We start from the raw sequence: 20,521 nt of genomic DNA, 5'->3' as shown, positions 1-20,521 counted from the left end.
TACAAGGTTTTGCTTGAATGTGAAGTTATAACAGCTTCTTTTTCTATGTATATATCAGAATTTTAGGAATCATAGGAGAATTCAGGATGAAATGGACTGCAAGATGGCATCTGGTCCATCTTTATACTTAAAGCAGGGTCATCCATGAAGTTTAAAAAAAAAAAGTCTTTCTGGCCCATGTGGGAGTTAACATAAGCTGTGAGGTGGGGAAATGGGCTAGATGACCTTCTGAGCTTCCTTCCTCTGATCTTTTTATATATAGTTATAAATACTTTTATGGAAAATTATTATATAATTTATCTATGTTAATTTTTCATTCTCTAAAGCAGATTGCATCCTTAGTTGTCTTAAAATGCTGGTATACATGTGTTCATGGTGCTGTAAAGGACTGTATACAAGAGCTGATAGCTACTGGAAGGCTGTTAACTGCTGTTGCCATGAAGTGGACCAACAGAACAGGAGAGGCAGCCCATCCGCCTCATGGTCTTTGGAGCTAGAAACAGAGCTGACATCTTCAGGATAAGTTGTTGGTGACAGGTTGCTGCAGCCTTGGGCAGCGCACAGAGGGATAGTTGGAGGACTCCTGTTCTTACCTCTCTGAGAGGTGCTTGGGGGGGTCCTGGCCACGTGCCTTGCCTGTGCCTATAGAAAGCTTGCAAAAACGCTTTGCAAGAATCAAGGAGAAATGTATTTTTTGTGTGTTTTGTTCTTTTATCAGCCCTTCCCCCCTGTCCCCCCGTTGCTGTTTTGTTGGTAGTGCAGTGTAGTTTAAAAAACTGTATTGTGCTCGTTTAGCATATAACCAGAAATTCCTCAGGCAGTGTAAGTACAAGAAGGGAAATACTATGAAGGAGGGCTTGGTTTGGGGGTTTTTGTTTTCTTTTTTTAACCATCTTGTAACTTGGCTAGAGTGAAGTAGAATTTCATGAGACAAACAGAAGACAACTACCTTCTCTAATGGCTTTCAGAAACCTCCTGCAAACAGCCGAAGTGTTAAAACTTCAGAACAGTGTTCCAGGAGCCTTTGCATAACAGTAACTTGAGTAAAACTCTTTGGAAATCTTTAACTTGATGTTGAGCTTGAGGCTAGATTTTCCACTTCGCTGTTTCAGCTCCACGTGGCTGATTCTCGGCAACGCTAGCTTTGTTTTTAAAAATGTGGTCTCTATCCATGACTAGTGAATCTTAATGCTTCAGTGAGAAGCTTCCTTTCACATTCCTTTCTTCTCTTCTCTCTTCATGCCTCTGCTTTGTGCCTTTGAGATATCCACTGCTACCCTGTTGCAAAATGGGACAAATGTGAACCAGTCCCTAGGGCAAAGGTGTACCCAGCAGAACATCAGCAGCGTTAATGTTGCCATTCAGGTTGCAAAGTCTCTTTGCAGTTCTGTACAAAATAATACTTGCAAGCCAACTATGTATCTCCATGTAGTTGGCAGCATGTGAAGATAACTGCGTATGAGTCTGTTCACTGCTGTTTGGAAAAAGCTCTAGAGAGCAGCAAGTTGGTGTCCTGAAGCTTATCTGGGAAGGAAGAATAAGGCTTCTTATGTTTTCGTCAGTTTGGGAAGCAGTAACATCTTTTCCTTCATATTACCCTTGTAATCAAGCTGGCTTTTTGGAGAGCGGAGGAAAAGGTAGAAAAGCATGAGGTCCAGTCTGGTAACCAGGAAGGACATATTGGAAGCAGTTGCATATTTAGGTGCTAGCTACCCAGAGCTTTATATAAAAGTGATTCTTGAAGCCAAGTCCAATGGGAAGAGTAATGTAAAAATTCAAAGAAGGTATAGCAGAAAATAGAGTAGCATAGTGATGAGTGGGGCTTGCAATTGTTGTCTGTCTTCATGAAGAACTTAGCATAAACACAGATTAATAGCAGTACACTCTTAATTGAAAATTTCAGAGGTAAGTATTATACTGCTGATCCCTTTAATGAAATAGTTCACCAGTGAACTTAATTTTGATACCTATTTGTCAAGCATTTTCTTCCATAAAGATTTTCATGCCACCATGATCGTTCCACCTGTTTGTTCCAACTGGAGTGTTCCTTGGGCTTCTCCTTTCTTCCCTGGTGTTAAACACCAGTGTCTCTTAGCCCAGAGACTTTTCTTTCTTTGGTCCCCTCCCCCCCCCCCCCCCAATATCAGAGAAGCTTAAATCTGTCTTGATTTAGAGATACCTCAGAGGATTTCTCCAAATCCAGTCAGACTGCACTCTTCAAAAAACTTGTGCCTAATAGTCACTTTAGTTCATTTTAATCACTAGCCGTTTTTTAGGCATGGGGCAACCTTAAAACTGGCTTTATTCTGCCAAAACAGGGGGGTTAATTCTTGGTTAGAAAATTCTAAATAACACTTGCTATTAAGACTGTTCCTTAGCTGCATTAAAGTTGTAGCTAGTGTGTAGAGATTTGGAGCTCTCTGCTTTTACTAGGATCTCTCTGTGGAACTGGTTGAACTGTTGAGCCCCCGTCTTATCTTTTCTTTTACCTTGTGATGAACTCTCCTTTTTATGTCTCCCATTCATTTAACTTCCTTCCTGCTTTTGCCAAAAGCAATCCAGCATTAGCAGCACGGTAATCTTGTATCAAACGTGGCTTTGACTGTTTTTTCTCCTTTGTTTTCTGTGACTGGGTGACTCCCTCTTGTCTGAGCATCTTCGAATTTGTATTGCCTTTATATAGGTATACCCTATATTAAGGGAGAGTGTGTGTGTATATATATGCACATACAGGTATTTGTACACATATTTATACCTTTTTGTGTGTGTATATATATAGGAGTTGTTTTGAGTACTGGCTGTGTATTAATCATGTTTGACTAATTTCTAGTTTAAGAGAGCATGTAATATATATTAGTACGACAGTTGACAGGCTTGGCATTCAGGTTGCTTCTATGAACTATTTCCTCCTTGGTTCTTTCATTTGTTAAGTTTACTGACGTTTGTCAGACCTGCTGGATAACACAGTTCTTTTAAAAGACTCTTCCTTAATGAATTTGCCAGAGCAGATTCTGATGTCTTTGGTTTTTTTTTTTTTTCCCCTGAGGCTGTATAAGATATCTGATAGCCAGGCACTTTCATAGCTGTAAAATACTTTTCAGTAGCTCAAAACCTGTAATTATAACTGCTGGAATGATGTAAAGTGGAAGGAAGAACAACCAAATAATGGCCTGAGCTGTGTATGGAGGATTCTTATGGTGGAAGTAGTCACAAATATATATGTCTATGCTGTATTTCTGTGATTTGTGGTTTTCTAGGTAATCCTTGGAGAAAATGGGAAGATTATAGGGCTAGCCAGCTCTGCTGTGTTTGATAAGTTTTGGTGTTCTGCCTTAGAGATAATGTCTTGAATGAGATGCCTGGTTTGTCTGTCAGCTTGCCACTGGGAGATCAGGCCGTATTAGGAAGGCATACGCTTCTGGTTTGATTTTTGCTACTTTTCCTTAATTTCAGGGACTGCCATTTATTTAGCGTGATGCGTAAACGCAAATGTTGATCTACTGAAGCAGGGGGAGATGGTCTTGCTGCCTGTCCTTTTTAGTCTTAATTCTGCTGAGAACCTTTTGAGCCATGCTCCAGGGGAGGGTGGACATGGACTTACCAAATAATCCCTCTGGCTCCTTAGCTTGAAAGTATTCCCTAATGTTTGATAGCATGGCATAACTTCTTAAACCAGTGGCTGCTGAGTAAAATTATTCAGCTGTATAAAACCTGAAGTGAGTTCCTAATCCCCACTTTTACCCTATCTATTTCTGGTTTAGGTATTTCTTTGTGGCATTTCATAACTGTTGGGTTTTCTTGTCTGGATGTTTTTGATTGTTCAGTAGTCATATCGATCCATATCCATGATGTGGAGAAGTCACTGGAGAGATTTGTTCCCTGCATCAAATCATATAAAAGTAAAGTAAATACACATTTTGTTGAGTAATTGCAACTTTGGTTATGTAACACACACACACACACACACACCCCCCTTAAGGTGGGTTGGTATTCAGAGGAGTCAAAATAAGCATATATGGAAGCACAGAGAGATCACAAATAAGCAATATGCTGACTCTTTTGGAGGCTGAGCTGGCCCTTCTGCATGCTCTAATTGATTTCTAGTCTTATTTAGCTTTAGCTGTAAGGGCATGCAGCCAAAAGTCTATTCATATTCAAGATGAAATTTACTCCCATAGACGTAGACTAAGGTTTAAAATAAACATGCAGGAGATACATGCTGAGCTGCATCTATGAGCTGCTGTGCGCTCTCGCATGTGCCTTGGCAGGAGTGTATTAAACCGCAATGAAGAAATGCGGAAGAAGGGAGCAACTGGCTGATCTGCAGGCTTGGGCTTTGCTGAACAGTTGGTGTTTCTCCCAGATTCATATCCCTGTTTTGAAGGTGGAGGTTATATCTCTTAATGAGGCAAGAACATCACCATCCTTTCTTGCAGAAGTGTTCAGATGAGTCCTCGTGTAAGGACCATCCATTCTGTTCCCTGTTAAAATGGAGCACTTGTAGTTGAACCATTTAGTTTCTTAATTGAAATTGTTTAAAAAAAAATTTCTTGCACAAAAAGCTTGAGCCCGATGTCAAACTGACAGAGCCTGTGTGAATGTTTTGCACCACCCTAGTAATATGCTGAAGGGCCATCACTAGAGATGAATTTAGTCACTACGATCCATTTAATCCTTGGCAGATCTGCTGTGCTGTCAACAAAGGAGCAATTAATGCCAATTATGAGGAGTTTTGTGATGTTGGTAACTCTGTAGTCCTTGCCTGAGGCCTGCCAAACTCATTTCAGAAAGCGTACCAGTCATCAGATAATGATTATCAGTTACTGCTGTTAGGGCTCGCAACATGCTGGGAATTTCCTTAGTTGTAGTTATGAACAGTCTCTGGTTTTGAGTAGGTCGTGTTAATAGAAATAGCAGTTTTGCCTGCCTGTAGTAGGACTTTGCAAGAGCAGAGTAGGCAGCAGTGGCTAGATCCAAAATGTGGTAGATGTGTGCAATGGAAATGGGAAGATCCGTGATTTCTCTCTAGACCGGTGAACCGTCCAATACGTTGTGTTAGTCACTCTTCTCAATTCATTCCTCTACCAGCTCTAGTCACTGCTCTCATCTTCCTGTGTTGGATGGCTGATAGGAAAGCAGCTTGTCTTGTTTGTCCTGAGGAGGTATATAGTTTGAACCATTATTGCATATTATCTTGCCTAGTTTGCTGTCATGGATATATCCAGACTCAGAAATTTCCACTCAGTCTGGAAGGTAGTGTACAGGCAAGAAAATAGTGGATCTCCAAAGACTTTTTTTTTTTTGCTTTCATGGTAAGGTTTGCAGGACAGCCCAGTGATCCCAATGTTATCTGTTAATTTTCGTCTTCCAACAGAGTTATTGCCAGCTTGTGGCACAGTCCCTGCTTGGGAGCTGTGGTTCAAATATCCACAGATACCTGTGTCAAAGATCACAAATCAGTTCCACCTTTTAGATGTTAGGCGGCTGTTTCCAACTTCATAGAAATATTTTCTCCTTGGAAATACAGCTAAAAGCTTAAAGATCTTACAGGGCATAAAATAAGAATTGGCAGGGATTCTCAAATTCTCTTAATGAGCGGCCTTTTTCTTTACTATTGTCTCTATTTAGAGGGCAAAACTATGACAGGAAATGTCTTTTTTGCATGACCTAATAACCTTGACTCTTTCAGTGATCAAAGGTAGACAATGCAAACCAACTGTCTTAGAGCATAAATCGGGAAAGTTCTTAAATCTGAATTATATTGGGAGTCTTGACTTCTGCCCTTATGCTACCATCACAGCTGACCCAGCTGGCAGTTCTTCTTACATCACACTGTTATGTTGAAGAGTAACAAGCATTACAGAACAATTTGATAAGTTTTGACAAGTAGGTATAGGAACAGAAGTCTTGGGACAGATGTCAGTTCTCAAACTCAGTCATGAACAGTGAGGGAGTAGGAAAGGAGGTATTTTGCCCAATGTTTCCAGTACTAATAGAAAGTATTGGTATCTTTCCAAACATTGACATTGTCTTTAACTACTCTTACCCCCTGGAGTTATCTGTGTGAAACTGCAGCTATACATCTAGGCTTTCAGTTCCTTTACTGGTGGCAGCCACAGCTCTGATTTGAAATAGATGTGGTTGTAAACTGCAAGTAAAAACAGGCACACGTGGCCACTGGATGTCACCATTCCTTCATACAAATAAGGTCAGCTACAACATTTTTTGTGTTTTCAAATTTTTCTAGTGTGTCGTGGCCACTCAGTAGTTAAGAGTAGGCAGGCTGCAAATTCTCACTTTGTCTTTGAAAGTGGTTCCAAAATCTTTGTATCTTTAACATACTATGTCAGCCTGCAAGATAAGAGAAGGAAGGTGGATCTCTCATGGTATTTGATAAGGGTGAGTGAAGTGCATGCTGGTTGTAGCTTTAGAAAAAGTAAAATAACCTTTTTTTGAATCTGGGGCAAAAACTGTGTGACTTGGAACCCTGTATGTTGTCTAAATCTAGATGGCTAAGCCAGGGTGAAGGGCGTATTTTACCTCATGCTGACACTCTCTAGTGTTTAAATAATGCACTCTGAAAGAAGGCATAATCCACATGAAATGCTAAAATCCATTTTCTTGCTTTCCAAGTTAAATCCTTCAGCAATTTGACAGAACCCTTGCATAGCTGCCATCCTGTCAGTAACAGCTCTGTGTGTAGCACCTACCTCTGAAACATCATTGGTGGGGTGCTGTCTTACAGTAAAGAAAACATGATCCCCTTGAGTAAACTGATTTACCTCGTATAGCCCCAGTACTGATGCCTTGGGATAATTCCAATAGTAAGTGCATTCTGAAAGCATATTCCTTAATTTCAGGTTTATCTTTAACTGTGTGCTTTTAGCTTCAATAGGCAGGTAAAGCAAGTTTCTTCAGAGTGTAGTTCCACGTTTATTTCTCCAAATGCAAAGTTAGTTTAAGAAACTCCTGTGTTCATCTCCTCTAAGTTGTGTTCGTATAGCTGATCACATGGAGCCCATCTGAAAACTAGCTCAAATGATGTGTTTTGGGTTTTTTTAAGGAAGAAAAAAAAAAAGGAATTAAAGCAAAAAACCACTTGCAAACCACACCAGAACCACCACCACACTGTTACTGATCTACCAGGAGATGAAAACTGAAATGAGCATGTTCATTCTTTCCAAATGCTGACCAGTAAATTTAGTTACCCTAGAAGAAAGAGTGCCCAAGAATAGTTTCTTAACCTTTTTATCCTATTACTTGTCACTCAGAGAAATTTTCCTTAGGTTCCAGTTCAGGAGAACTTGTAACATCTTACTAGGTGCTGACATATTCTTCAGAGTATGCCCTGTGATTTTTGCTTTTGCCCTCAGTCTGGCGTTTGGCATGTACGATCTCCCTGGCTTCTGTCATTGTGTTGGTGGTAAATAGGGGAAATCGTTGGAGTGGGACTAATGCTGATTGCAGTGTTATATGTGCACGTTGTAAATGCAGTGTGTGTGTGATATATGAAAAAAAATAACAAAAGCTGGTAGTAACCACTCGGGATTAATCTGGGGTTGTTTGAGGCGGGGGAGGATCAAAGAGAATGAATGTATTTTCCCTGCATGGAACAATCCAGAAGAGTGGATCTTTGAATTCAATAGCTGTTCCTTTATGTTGGCTGAACTGGACGGTACTTGAAACAGATTACTTGTGTGGATTGAAGGACAGAAGAGTTTTAAAAGTGGAGTTGGAGGTCTCCATGCAGCCTTTTCTATGTCAGTAAGGTAATGTTTTCAGTTTCACTCAGTCTTCAGCCACATAATGTGTAAGGCTCATCTGCTGGAGTAGTTGTACTTGCAGTCTGCTTCATCTCCAATTTCTGATACAAAGGAAAAAATTCAGTTGCTAGAATGTTTTGGCTGTTGTGTCCTAGTCTTTTTCATGCCTCCTCTTATGTCATAGTCTGTATTGGAATATACTCATATGAAGTGCTTCCAAGCAATGTGAAATGGTGCCTGAACTGTTGATTCTTGAGAAGTTCAGAGTGGTTCAATGGCAAGGCCATGGTTACTTTGCTCTGGCTCCTTTTGGAGCAGTGTTTGTCAGCTAAGGATTTCAAGTGACATTTGAGGCAATTGTAGGTACATAAGCCACATTGCTAAAATCTAAATCCTTATGAAATACGTTGATCCTGTATTTCAGGATCTCGTTCCCTGCCCTCCCCCTTCCTCCTTTCATTTTAAAGACTACATGGTCATAACCTTAGCAGCAAGCACAGCAGAAAATGGATGCATGTAAACATGCTGAGGAAGGCTAAGAACCTCTTCAATCCCAACATTTATAGGAAGGAGTGAGTTATTAAATTATGTTTTGTGTTTGCTTTCTGTTGTTTGTATGATGCAGTCTCCTTTGGACCTTTTTGATCTCTGTAGAGGCATTTCAGAGGTGCTCCTGATGGTTAGGTTACCTTGGTTGGTTCCCAGCCCGGCGATTTTGAAACACCAGTGTGGAAACGAGTCACGTGTGGAATATGGGTTGAGGTTTGAAAAAGGCTTCCTGTAATGGAAAGATAAGCCTTGATCCTCCCGCTTGATCCTCAAGCAGTTGTCCTCATTTGGCAAGCTCTTTGAGCTAACCCTGTTTCCTACTGCAATACATCTGGGTCACTGGAAAAGTATGTGTTTAGGAGGAATGCGTGAGGTAGGCAAACCAGGTTACATCATCCTCAGAGCTTGTCAGGCCATGACTGCTTTCTAGCTCACTGAATCTTGTTCAGGGGAATCCAGGTGACTTGGATGTTATTTTCATCCAGTTCATGCTCACAGAGAAGGGTGAGGGCTCTTAAAAACAGTTTTCTGAGCGTTTATCAGATTTGTGCCAGGTTACATCAGGAGGAGGTAGGTCAGAACACTTGAATCATGTTTAATTCATGACAGTAGTCATTTAGGGCACTTCTGAAGTGTCAGTTGCTTGAGGCAGGAGTGGAGTATGCTGCTACTGATGTAGCCAACACCATAAGCCTTGCCTTTGTAGTTGCATATTGAAGTTCCAGGTACATCAAATGGTACATCAAAGCTTGTTGGTTGGGGGAAAGGTGTTTGTGTGCCTTTGCATCTTCTAGGTGAGAACGTGTGATACACATTTTACACAAGAGCAATACCATGCAAAACCCATGTAGTTTGTCCAAGTACTGTGGGTAGCATAAAAACTCATATAAGGACTAGTGTGTGAGTGCAAAACCTCCCTCTCTACGATTCAGGTGCCTATATCTTTCTGTGCTTGTGTCAGCCATGCCATAGAATGAGACCCATTTCCAAACAGAATAAAACTCAAAATGGAGGAGAGGACTAAAACAAAGGTGATGTGAACTCTGAGTTCTATAATTCTCAAAACTCACTGTTGTGAAGTACTGTAGATGAGGTTTAAAGATCGTATGTATTACTGGTTTACATGTCTCCTTTTACTTATACTATGAGAGGATAATGAAATCACTGTAATTCTGTTTCTGCTCATTTTTTCCTGTCTCTAATCTGTTGTAAATCTTTTTGATACATGGGACATGAATCCTCTGAATGAAAGTAATCAGCCTCACTAACATGGAGTACTTTGACTTGTTACCAATAAGACTTCCCCACTCTCCAAGAGGAGGCAAGCATTAAACATATTCATTATGTTGTATCTACACTGAATCAAACAGAATTCATATTTATGAGACTGTTTTTTCTCTTGGTGTACTGGTTGCCTCACCAGCCGTAAGTGAACGTTGATTTCTCAGGACATTTGTTTTCTGTATTTTATAATTAATACCTTGAAAGCTCTGACCTAAGAAGAGGTGGTGGTGGATTTTTATTGGCTTGAGGGTCAGGGAACGAAGAACAACTGATGTTGCGGAACGGAAAGTGCTAAAATACAAATACATCATTTTCTTGCATACATTTACACATCCATGGAGTTTCAGAGCCATCTGGTATTTCCTCTGCACTGCTGGTAGTTGTCCTTCCTCATCCATTTCAAAAAGGTGGTGCTCCCAGTCTGGTTCCCAGACTCCTTCATGTTGTTACCCTCCTCCTGGGATGGCACTGGGAGAGGCATCAGCGTAGGCACGGTTTTGGAGGCTGCTGTTCCTTGTCTGTGTTTCAGAATTACCATAAGAGTAGATACAAGCTATCAGGCTGTTGGCATTTGCTTAGTGCTGGTGCTATTACCACTGTCATTTAAGCAATGATACTAAAAAAAGAGCATCTTTTTGTAGGGAAGAGTGATGTAGGCAGGGCCTTGCAAGGTGACTTGGCCTACTAGGAGTTATTGGTAAGACCTATTAAAATGTCCTGAAAATAGAAGCCTTTATCATCAAAAAATGGTGATCAGAGATCTTGAATTCAGAGTCTTTAACAGTACACAAAACCAGCAGTTCTTTGCATACTGTGTATTTCTGTGTGTGTTACCACAGACCATTTCTTTACTTACCAGAGACTGCTACTGTTTGCTGAGGCAGGACAGAGACAGGTAAGGAAAACAGAGCACCGAGAGAGTAACACACCACACTCTGTGCTCAAAGTGACATGTTAGGTCACAGTAATATTATTAAATTGCTATAGCTAAATGAGGTTTGGTTTTGGCTATTAAGATACATAGCCAGGGGATTCCAGTTGAAAGCCTGGGAGTTCTGTACTGTTTCCATCCATGTGGAGTCTCTATGTATCGTCTTTCTCTATGGAAGGACCTAGCTGTTAATACAGCAAATGCAGGAGAGGTGTCTTCTAGTTAATTCACCTAGCTTTCCAAAATAATTTTTCAGGTTGATATAATTAATTTTACCCACCCCGCAACATTAAATATATTCACAGTCTTAAGAGGATTTGCACAGAAGACTGCATTAAAATATCAGAAATTTTTTTAAGATCTCTTTTACGGCTGAAAATTCTCCATTCCACAGTCAGGCACTATCTGATTCTAGTACTTTGTCATTTAATTCCTCTTTGTTCCTTCTTTCCTTTGCTAGTGTATTCTGTAGCAAAGTACTTTATAAAGTTACGTTTGTTGTTTCTCTGTGTTATGTTCACACGGGCCTCTAACCTGATCCTAGATATTAAAAGTGATACTCAAGTCTTTGTTTTTGTCTTGTTCTGTTATGCCATGAATAAGTTCATATGTTTAAGTTGGAGGTAACTGGAACATCAAAATGTGTGTAAACAAAATGGGCACAAATGTTTACAAAATGGTTACAAACACTGGCTTACTGTAGATAAATGGTTAATACGTATTATTAATCCCTTCATAGTTAGAAATTCAGTAAGATCAAAGTAAAATTTCTAAAAGATGCAGGATTTTTTAAACTTTTTTTTTTGATGTATAGTTGTGGGATGTGAGTTTGGGACTTCTAAATTTGGGTTTTGCTGGGGAGGGTACTAATGGGACTGCTTCAAATAATGATGCAGGTGTGACCTTGAAATATCTCTTAAGGAAAATATTGAATGGGCAGAATTTTTCGCTGAAGTGTTAGTGCACAAGTGCAAACCCTAAAGGAAACACAGTTTGGCGGCAGCTGACACTCCCACTAAAGACGCGTACTTAAAACGTCCACAACTTTCTCATCCTGTTGGCTTCTCTGAATGTTTTAATTGTACTTCAAGCTTCCAATCTATTCCTCATTTTTTTTTGTTCTTTTCTATTCTCTTTCAGAAAGATGAGGTGTACCTCAACTTGGTGCTGGACTATGTTCCTGAAACAGTATACAGAGTTGCCAGACATTATAGTCGGGCCAAACAGACACTCCCTATGATTTATGTCAAGGTAGGTAACTGATAGATGTGGTTAGATGAAGAAGGATATTATAGGAATAAACTCTGTGGATACCTCTTTTTCTGACATAACTAGTTTTCTGAAATTTTTAGGAGCACACATATCTTGAGGCAAGGGGGGGGGGGGATTAAAATGATGATTTGTTACAGTGAAGGAAGAATAGAGGCGAGAGGTCTAAAGCAAGCACTCCTGATTTCTCACTTTACAAAAGTCTTGGAATACATCGGGGAGGCCAAGTGTGGGGGGATTTTTTTTTCTTTTTTAAGCAGCTTACATGGAGACTGACACCAGCCAGATTAGCAGCTTCAGTTTCCTGAGATGATGAAGAAGACACAATAGCACAAATGTCAGGAACTGAAAGAGGATGTCAGGAAGAAATGTGTTCTCTTATCTGTTATCTTTCCCCTTTCCTGGCATATGAGTAAGAGTTCATGTGCTTCTGTTGTGGGCATGAAAGGCACACTTTTGTCCCCTTCCCTGCACTTGGAGCTCAGTGGCCAGTGGCTCTTTTCTTGAAGAGCTACATGGAGTAGGATGTTTGTATGCACATTGTAGCCCCAAAACCTCACTTAAGTTGTCTGCATCTTTTGTCATCTTTTACAGAGCGGTTAATGGGACCCATCTGGGTCTCATAATTCCATTCTGTTTCATATATTGTGACCACAATCCACATGCTAGTGAATGCTCATGTTTTCACATGGCATTAACTTGTTAACATGGCATCCAGGTAACAGTAAATGGAAATTAGCAACAAATATTTCTGCTTCATATTGATTTCTCCAGACTCCTCTTTAAAAGTATGTGCTTTAAGTATACTTTATAAAAGTATAAGCTCATGAGGATGAACTTAAGAAAAAAAAACTTTAATTTGATTGAAAGAAGATGAAGATTGCAAAGATGAAAGTTACAAACAGTAATCATTCCAGTAACAGTGTTGTGCCATAAGTGTATGTGCACAAATTGTAAATGGCCTGTCTCCGCAATAGCCAGCACCCATGCCTGTTTTTAAGAAAGCACAGATCTTATCCAGCAATAAGAATTTCTACTGCAAGGTCACTCCATTTGGGCTGTTGGTGGAACAGTGTGTCTTCAGGTTATATGGTCCCCAAAATTTGTTAGTTTAACTTTTAATAAATTGTCTCTATAGCTTTTGTCAGTACTCTTGCCCTGGTTGGTCTTCATGATGGGAACTAGGGAAAAAATTGTCCTTACCGTCTGAGAGAAAATTCTGCTTCAGCTCTTGCATCTTGCTGGATACCTGGGGCTTCCCTTTCCAAGTAGCTTGGAAGGCTGTACTTATTTTTCTGGCAAGGCAAGCCTTTCTCACAATCCTGTATTTAAAAGGATCGTGTTACCTTGATGTCATTAAAGCTTTTACGATTTTCCAGACATCTTGGCTACACAAAGGTGAGATCATACTTATTTGTTCACTTCTGATTGATACCTAGGTAGGCAGAGAGCTGCTGTTCCTTGGGTGACGAAGAAACTGTTAAGGAACTGCAACGCAGCTTTTCTAATAATCTTTTTGTTAATTTTTATTTGTACCTTCTAACATCCTGTCAGAAATTATTGGAAATTTTGGGTTTGCTGTGTGGAGATGAAGGGCATACTTTCTAAATCCCACATGTGTTGACCTGACTCCTCAAGTTAGAGCAGTCTTTTGGATTATTTTGCAATACACTTGCACAATACATACTTACTTAATGTGTCTAGAACAGGCAATTCAGAAAACATGTTTGTTTGCTTTTCTTTGTGCAGAGTTGTGGTTTTGAGAAACAATTATGAAAAGTAAAGACCTAGAGCTAAAATTCAGGTGATTCTCTCCATGCTCCTACCTTCCCCACCAAAAGAACAATAAAAAATGAGGGAAAAAGAAGGCATGAAAGACAAAGATAGTGGTGAAAGTGAGGCAAACATGACCTGATAACAATATCTAGCAATTGCATGCAGTTTTACAGGCCATTAAAGGTGAACTGTGGAGAATGAGCTTAGGAAAAGAAAGTGCGGAGTTGCAACTCCAGTACAATGTCCAGCCTGTAGCTTGATTTTTTTGTTTGTTAGTTTTGATTTGGTTTTTGCTTTGCTTTATTTTGTTTTGTTTTTTTTCCAAATGGAAGCCGGAGCCAGGGGGGACACAAAGAATATGATAAATAACCTGGCAGCCTGTTGTCAACCTTGAAGCAGGGCTTCCCATGCCTTTATGACTATATATGCTATATAGTCCTAATTGTGTCCAGCGGGTCTTTATTCTCCGTAGCCAAAAAGTGTGTAGCTCCAGCAGCTGGGCATCTTCCGCTTGCCCTGTGAAGCTCTTGGCTTCGTAACACTCCCCTTTCTGTATCCCTCCTTGCTAAAGGGCTGGTTAGCCTTGGATAGGGGGCAGAGGAAACATTCCCTCAGCATGCTTGTTTGCTGTGCCTTACATAAAATTATCCTGGACAGTTGTTTTTATTTGCTGTCTCTCTTTGCCCAGAGATTTGAAATTAAAATGACTCTGTCCTGTCACCAAGAGAAACTGGGAGATTCACCTAAGCGACAGGCTGAGACGCTACCATAGTCCTTGGGCAACATTTAGCAACATTTATTATGTTGTTAATAACTTCATCAACTAAAGTGTTTTCTTTGTTGTGTTGCTTTGTTTTCCTTACATAACCTGGAATACTTAATTTCTATGAAGAGGTTGGTTTATAAATCACACTGAAACACCTTTATTTTGTGTATGCTTTTTATGACTACCGTTATTTATAAATGTTGGAAAGCTGGCATGAATATTTTTTTGGAATTGGGCTCATTTTTGGAAGGACAAATGGACAAATTTGAACTGCATGTGTGGGTCTGTAGCAAAGGGTGGTAGGGAAAGGTATGCAAATACCTTGCCCACCTTTATAGCGTTAATATGCATTCAGTAAGGTCTTTTCTGAGTGATGGTGTTTTTCTTCTAATAAGAGTTTGTGCTAAATTAATTGTTTACCCTGTTTTGACTTGAGAAAGCGTGCCTTATGTGATGTTTCTGTGTTCCAGTTGTACATGTATCAGCTGTTCCGGAGTTTAGCCTATATCCATTCCTTTGGGATCTGCCACCGGGATATAAAACCACAGAACCTCTTGCTGGACCCTGATACAGCTGTTCTAAAACTCTGCGACTTTGGAAGGTAAGCACATCTGGCCTGAAGTCTGGTGAAAAGAGCTTCCTTCAAAGTGAACCCAGGTGCAGTTTTGCAGAGAAAACCCTCTGTGTTCCTCTGAAGGTCTTAATTTGTTGTTTTAAAACTAAAATCAGTATGGAGGGAATTAAAATTCAAGGCTGTTATTTGTGCCAAAGGTCAAAAAATAAATATGCCATTGCATAGGGAAAGTACTGGGCCATGGAAATATACGGCCAACTATTAGGGTGAAATGTGTTTGGGGAAGAGAGGACAGGCATAGTGGTACAGTAACCTGAAAAAGCTAATGTTACACTTTATTAGTCTACTTGTACATACACCAAGTTATTTAATATTTCAGATGGTGTAGAGGCTCAAGATCAGAAGCAACGCTTCTAATTGAAGCTCTTAGATAGTGGATATCTATATTCTAGGTTCCAGTGGCGCATTTATTTCTAGTATCCGTTCAAGTGAATCATCTTTAGAGTCCAGTGCTCATCTTAGAACTGATACAGAAACTCTGGGAGTCCACGCTGAGACAGGAGACAGATTTCTTTCCAGGAAAGCTCAGTCTTTAGATTGTGCTATAACGTTGCAGACTAAAATAGTTGGGGCATATGTGCGAGGGGTCACCAAAGCTGCTGTTGCTAAATTCACTTGCCTGTAGTGAGTGGGAATGTCAGATGGTGGTTATTCAAGCAGCACATGGTCATGCCTGGTGGCTTGGGAATCTTCTCCTCAGCTCTGCCTCACTGGTGTTGGAGCAAAATAAGAATTTTACTGAAACTCAAAAGAAACAATGCATAAAAAGGTAGGAATTCATCTGCTAACAGTGGGGATTTGGTAGTTGTAGTTTGTGTATAGGAAACAGAAAACTGAGACTTTTCAAAACAGGCTAAATGGGTGGTGGGAGCCCTTCCTTGAAGGGTGAGAGGAGTATCTGTAATCCTGGACATTGCATTTGGCTGGCTTGCCACTAAACTGGGTTTGGTGCTAGTTAGTTTAATGTCCTATTTCTAAAATGGTAGTTTTGTCTTCCAGCTCCTTTCCATCTAACTTGGTATTAATTAAGAAAGAAATACAATATGTTCATAGACTCATGTTCCAAATGTAATGTGCTCTCCTGTTCCTTCATTTTCTTAGATGCTTCCAAAGGTAGTCGTTACTGTAGGTTAGGTCCTTTGTGGCTGATCTCTTTCAGTATAAATGAAGCCTTCATGTTAGTCATGGACCATTAACATGTGACTACACTGGCAAAGTGGTCTTTTTTTCCCTTTGTCTCCTTATACCCCTTTTGCCTCACACCACACTCCCTTAAACAGCAACGAGCCAGAATATTCTGATGGAAGTTTAAAAAACAAAAACACCACACCACCCACCAATCCCCTTGGTTCTGGTGAGTATCCAGAGCTTTTGAACCTTAGAAGGTAACTGAACTGTATTCTGTCCTCTTCTTTGTTAACAAACCTTTGTACCTGGCAAAAAATAACTGCCAGCCAAAACTCTGATTCTATTTATCACCTAGACTATAGTCAGAATTTCCTTTGCTGTGTCCAGTGTAAGGTAGCTGCTTGGTGGATTTGACTGATTTCACAGTAAATCATTGAGTCTGGGGCTTGCATCAGCTTAGAAGAACATGATACTTTAGCGCTTAGGATTTGGGGGTGGTGAAGAGTGCCAAAGCTTAATGTTGGTCTGTGCTGCAATATTTTAAAACTACTAATTAATGAAAGATTGTTATTTTGTTTTCTTTTCAGTGCAAAACAGCTAGTTCGTGGAGAACCTAATGTCTCATACATCTGCTCTCGGTACTACAGGGCACCAGAGTTGATCTTTGGAGCCACCGATTATACCTCTAGTATAGGTATGTATGAGTATTTTCTGAAATCTATACCAGCTGCATGTGTTTTTATCCTGTAGTTATGTGTAAAGGTTTCCAGAGATCTTGGATACGATCCCAAGACACAGAATTTTATTGTACGTGGTCAAGCACTTCTTAATGAAATACACAGATTTTGTAGATGGCTGCTGTGATTTCTGTGCCTTTTGAGATTTCAGTGTCAATTGCCTTAGGAAAGGGGCTTTTTTAAACGTGTGTGGAGATCTCATTTCAAACAAAACATTTTCCAGCTCTCCAGGTAATTTTGCTATTTAGTTTAAAAGAAGGTATGTGATCTCAAGCTGAAAAAGCATTTGATACCTTAAAATATCTGTAAAGGATTGTAGAAGTATCAAGTATTGCATCTCCTATGCAATGATTTAGACACAAATAATTCTGTCACTTATTTACTTGGCTTTTAGTAAAGTGGTTTTAGGGGGATGGAAAATGTGGCCTGATGATTGGCTTTAAACTCACTTGACAGTTTTAATATATTGTGTATAATAGTCTTTCTGATTCAACTTACTCTGTTAACTTTTGCTGTCCTTCAGTAATTTATTTTGGACACAAAGAAGACTTCCTTCTAATACCTGGCACGTAGCTGTGTCATGGAAGTGTTAGGGAAGCTGGAGGTTTTGGCAGAGAACAGGGAATAGCCAGGTTCTCATATGGTAGAATCCTAAGAAAGCACAGCAAAATGAAAAATAATAAAAATGAACAGCAAAATGAACAGCAATGTGTTGGCTGGTTGTGGGTAACTTATTTAGCTTTTTAGTCAAGATATTCCCTGAGCCCGTTCCGAAGGCTGGTGCTAAAGAGACAAGATTTGGCTCTCAGATTCCCCGCTAAGCTTTTACCTTGCTTATGGACTTGAGTCGCTTAGGCAAAGTTTAGTATGTTTAAAAGATTTGGTGATCATGATCAAGTCTTGGCAGAACATGCTTATTACTTGTAAAAGTGTGTTTAAAGTTAGTATGTTGTAACTAGTATTGAACTCATTGGCTGGCTGGCTTGTTTCAACTCTGTAGTTCTTTGAAAAGAGAAGTGTTCTTGGAGACTTACCTGCTCTTGCTAATTTTTTTTTCCCATTAGTTATTCTTCAGTACATATTATACCAACACTTGCATATCTCCCCTGCTATTAAAAAAAAAGGTAGAACCATAAGAAGTCTGGGGAAAGTAATGGCACAACAAAGATGAAAAGGGGTAACTTATTTAATGGCTGGCCACTGCCAAAAGTGGCAGCTCTAGCCCTACTCTTTCTTGCCTCTGGATACCCTGGGTCTCATGGCTTGCTGTTTCATACACCAGTTTGGCTTCAGTTGACAAGAGACTTTTGGTTAGGTTAACTTCCTGCTACATTAGTGAACTGAATCAACATTAATGTGCAGTTCGGTAAGCAGCAGAGCCCAGGTGAAAGCAAAGTGGCAGAAGCTTGTGAGAGAGGGGAAGGCGGCTGATTCTGGTTGACATATTTTTTCCAGCTGACAGCTAATAGATTGGCTCAGTTGTGTTATCAGAGTGCACTGAGACAACTTGTTTCAGAGGATAACTGCATAAAACAAATATTTTAGGTGTCACCAGAAGAGACTGCTTTGTAGATAAGTCTGAAATGTCTCTTACTCCAACTGTATGACGACTTTAATCTTGCACTTTTTTGCTGAACCTTTTTAAAGTTCCTCTTTCCTTTTTTGTTATCTGCTGATCTCTAAAATAGTTCTAATAAATCAATCATTTTAAAGTGAGGACTCCATTTTCCACTTGCCAAAACCAGTGCTAATTTTGGTGGTTGTGGTTTGGATTTTCTCATGCCCGCCCCCCCCCAAACCCTGTTCCCCCAAGCTCCTTCTCTGAACAAATCAATCTAAATGAAACTTGCACAGAATATCTTGAAAATTAAGTTCATTAAGTACTCCTTTCTTCCTACCCGTTCCTCCCTTCACTTCCTTATCAACAAAATATTTGCATTTGGTAGCTGGGAAGTAATAAAATGCTTTTACAAACTTACTTTGCAGTTTCCCAGTATTCTGCAATATGTTGGAAATTCTGTGAGTTTAGTTTTGTGATGATCCTGCTTCTGGTGGTGGTAAATACCATCATATTCTTTTAGTTCTTGATAGATAGGCAGCAGCAGTGCTTAGTGAGAACTCTTCCCTATTTCACATAGGACCACTCATACAGACTCAACCAGCAGCATTTGTATACCAACCAATGGGCACAGATAGGTTTCTTAAAAGAGAGGAAGAGGAAAGAACATTTAATTATCAGTAATTTATCCATAACTCAAACCCTGAGATGCTTCAGTATTGTAATGCTGCATTTTAAACCTTTTTTTTTTTTTACGTGGACACGCTTGTGGTTTTTAGTTCTTGTTTTCTTCTGAATTATTAGCACAACAGTATTCTGCTATAGCCTTTTTCTCCATCTAAGAATTCACATGGGTGGAGGGGGTAACAAAAACTGAGCTTAAATATGATGTATGGATCTTCACTCTTATGTTTAAATATGCTATGTTAAAACTGCATTAAAAACAAAATAGAAGAACATGAAGCCAAAAAGTGTTCTGAGTAGAGCTCTTTCGTACGTTATCTGTGAGGCATCCAGCTGTTTTCCTGGATTTTTTTTTTTTACTGGCTAACATTACTACAAGGCTTATGATTGTAACACGCTGCAATATAGTAAATATTGGAAGTATTTCTGAGCAAGAAGTGCTTCTTAAGCCTAGGCAGTGACACTGTGGTGGTCCAAGACTGACAGTACAGCTAGCCTGCATCATGACCATTTCAGTAATTAGTCATCTTATTTGGCACTGTGACCAGGAGTTGCATTAGGCTGTTTGGCTTCATCTAGGTTATCTTTTAACGCATTAATTTGTCCTTGCAATGTTACTTGCTCTCTTCAGTGTAGCAGAAACTAAAGTTGGTTCCAGGATGTGTCTTTTCATCCTGGATGTAAACTGGCTTTTAAGTTCCAGGATCTTGATTCTAGATTATCTAGTGAGGATGTATCAAGTTGTAGCCCTATACATAGTACCAATTTTACCTTGTGTAGGTACTGCACAGGATGTTTTGCGCACAAAACGTCAAAGTGCGTGACTTAAATTCTAACCCAAAAGGTCCCTTTAAAAACAACTCACAGTCAGCAGTAGCATTTGTTGCACTTCTGTAAAGTACTGCCTTAGTGTTGTATGTAAATATATATGATAGTAGGAGTAGCATGAAAACACATTTACTGCCATTAATGCTTCTGTGTGTGTCATCCAGCAGACCTGGTACAATTATTAAAATAATGACCTGGGAAATTACCTATTCAAGTTTTTAAATAATAATCCCTGTTGCCAAATAGCTACAAATCCAGGCCCATAATAGCTCTCTTGGCTGCCTGTATTACAACTTTAAGGGATTTTCCAATGGTCAGGCACTTGGGTGCCTTCATACCTTGTACTGTTTGGGCTGTTGTGCACCTTTGACTATGAATTCTGCAAGTGTGTGCATGTCCCTAAAGCTTGTTGGGGATGGCCCATAGTTTTGTTCCTGCAGCTGATTTGTAGGTGGTTTGGTTTTATTGCGAAGCAAGGCCTTCAGCTATCCCTTGCTGCTGGCTGTGCTGGTCATCTGGGTGCTGCTGCCTGCTGAAAAACTGGGGGTGGCTGCCCATGTTGCCCTACAACGTTCTGAGGCAAACGTAAGTGCTGGAGGAGGGGTGGGTGCAGA

General features: G+C 39.9%; 1 protein-coding gene across 2 annotated transcripts in view; it reads left to right on the top strand.

Annotated features, from left to right (window-relative positions):
- The window catches only part of GSK3B (glycogen synthase kinase 3 beta), a 150,424-nt gene that overhangs the window by 84,357 nt on the left and 45,546 nt on the right, over window positions 1-20,521 (top strand). For both annotated transcript variants that reach the window (XM_075107197.1, XM_075107206.1), the window contains exons 4-6: window positions 11,668-11,778; window positions 14,809-14,939; window positions 16,688-16,794. In XM_075107197.1, coding sequence (XP_074963298.1) covers window positions 11,668-11,778; window positions 14,809-14,939; window positions 16,688-16,794 — 349 coding nt within the window. The remainder of the gene's footprint in view (window positions 1-11,667; window positions 11,779-14,808; window positions 14,940-16,687; window positions 16,795-20,521) is intronic.

This window comes from Phalacrocorax aristotelis, chromosome 1 (genome assembly GCF_949628215.1).
Source record: "Phalacrocorax aristotelis chromosome 1, bGulAri2.1, whole genome shotgun sequence".
NCBI lineage: Eukaryota > Metazoa > Chordata > Aves > Suliformes > Phalacrocoracidae > Phalacrocorax > Phalacrocorax aristotelis.
The sequence above is the reverse complement of the archived record's forward strand: the minus strand, read 5'-3'. Positions and strand labels throughout refer to the sequence as shown.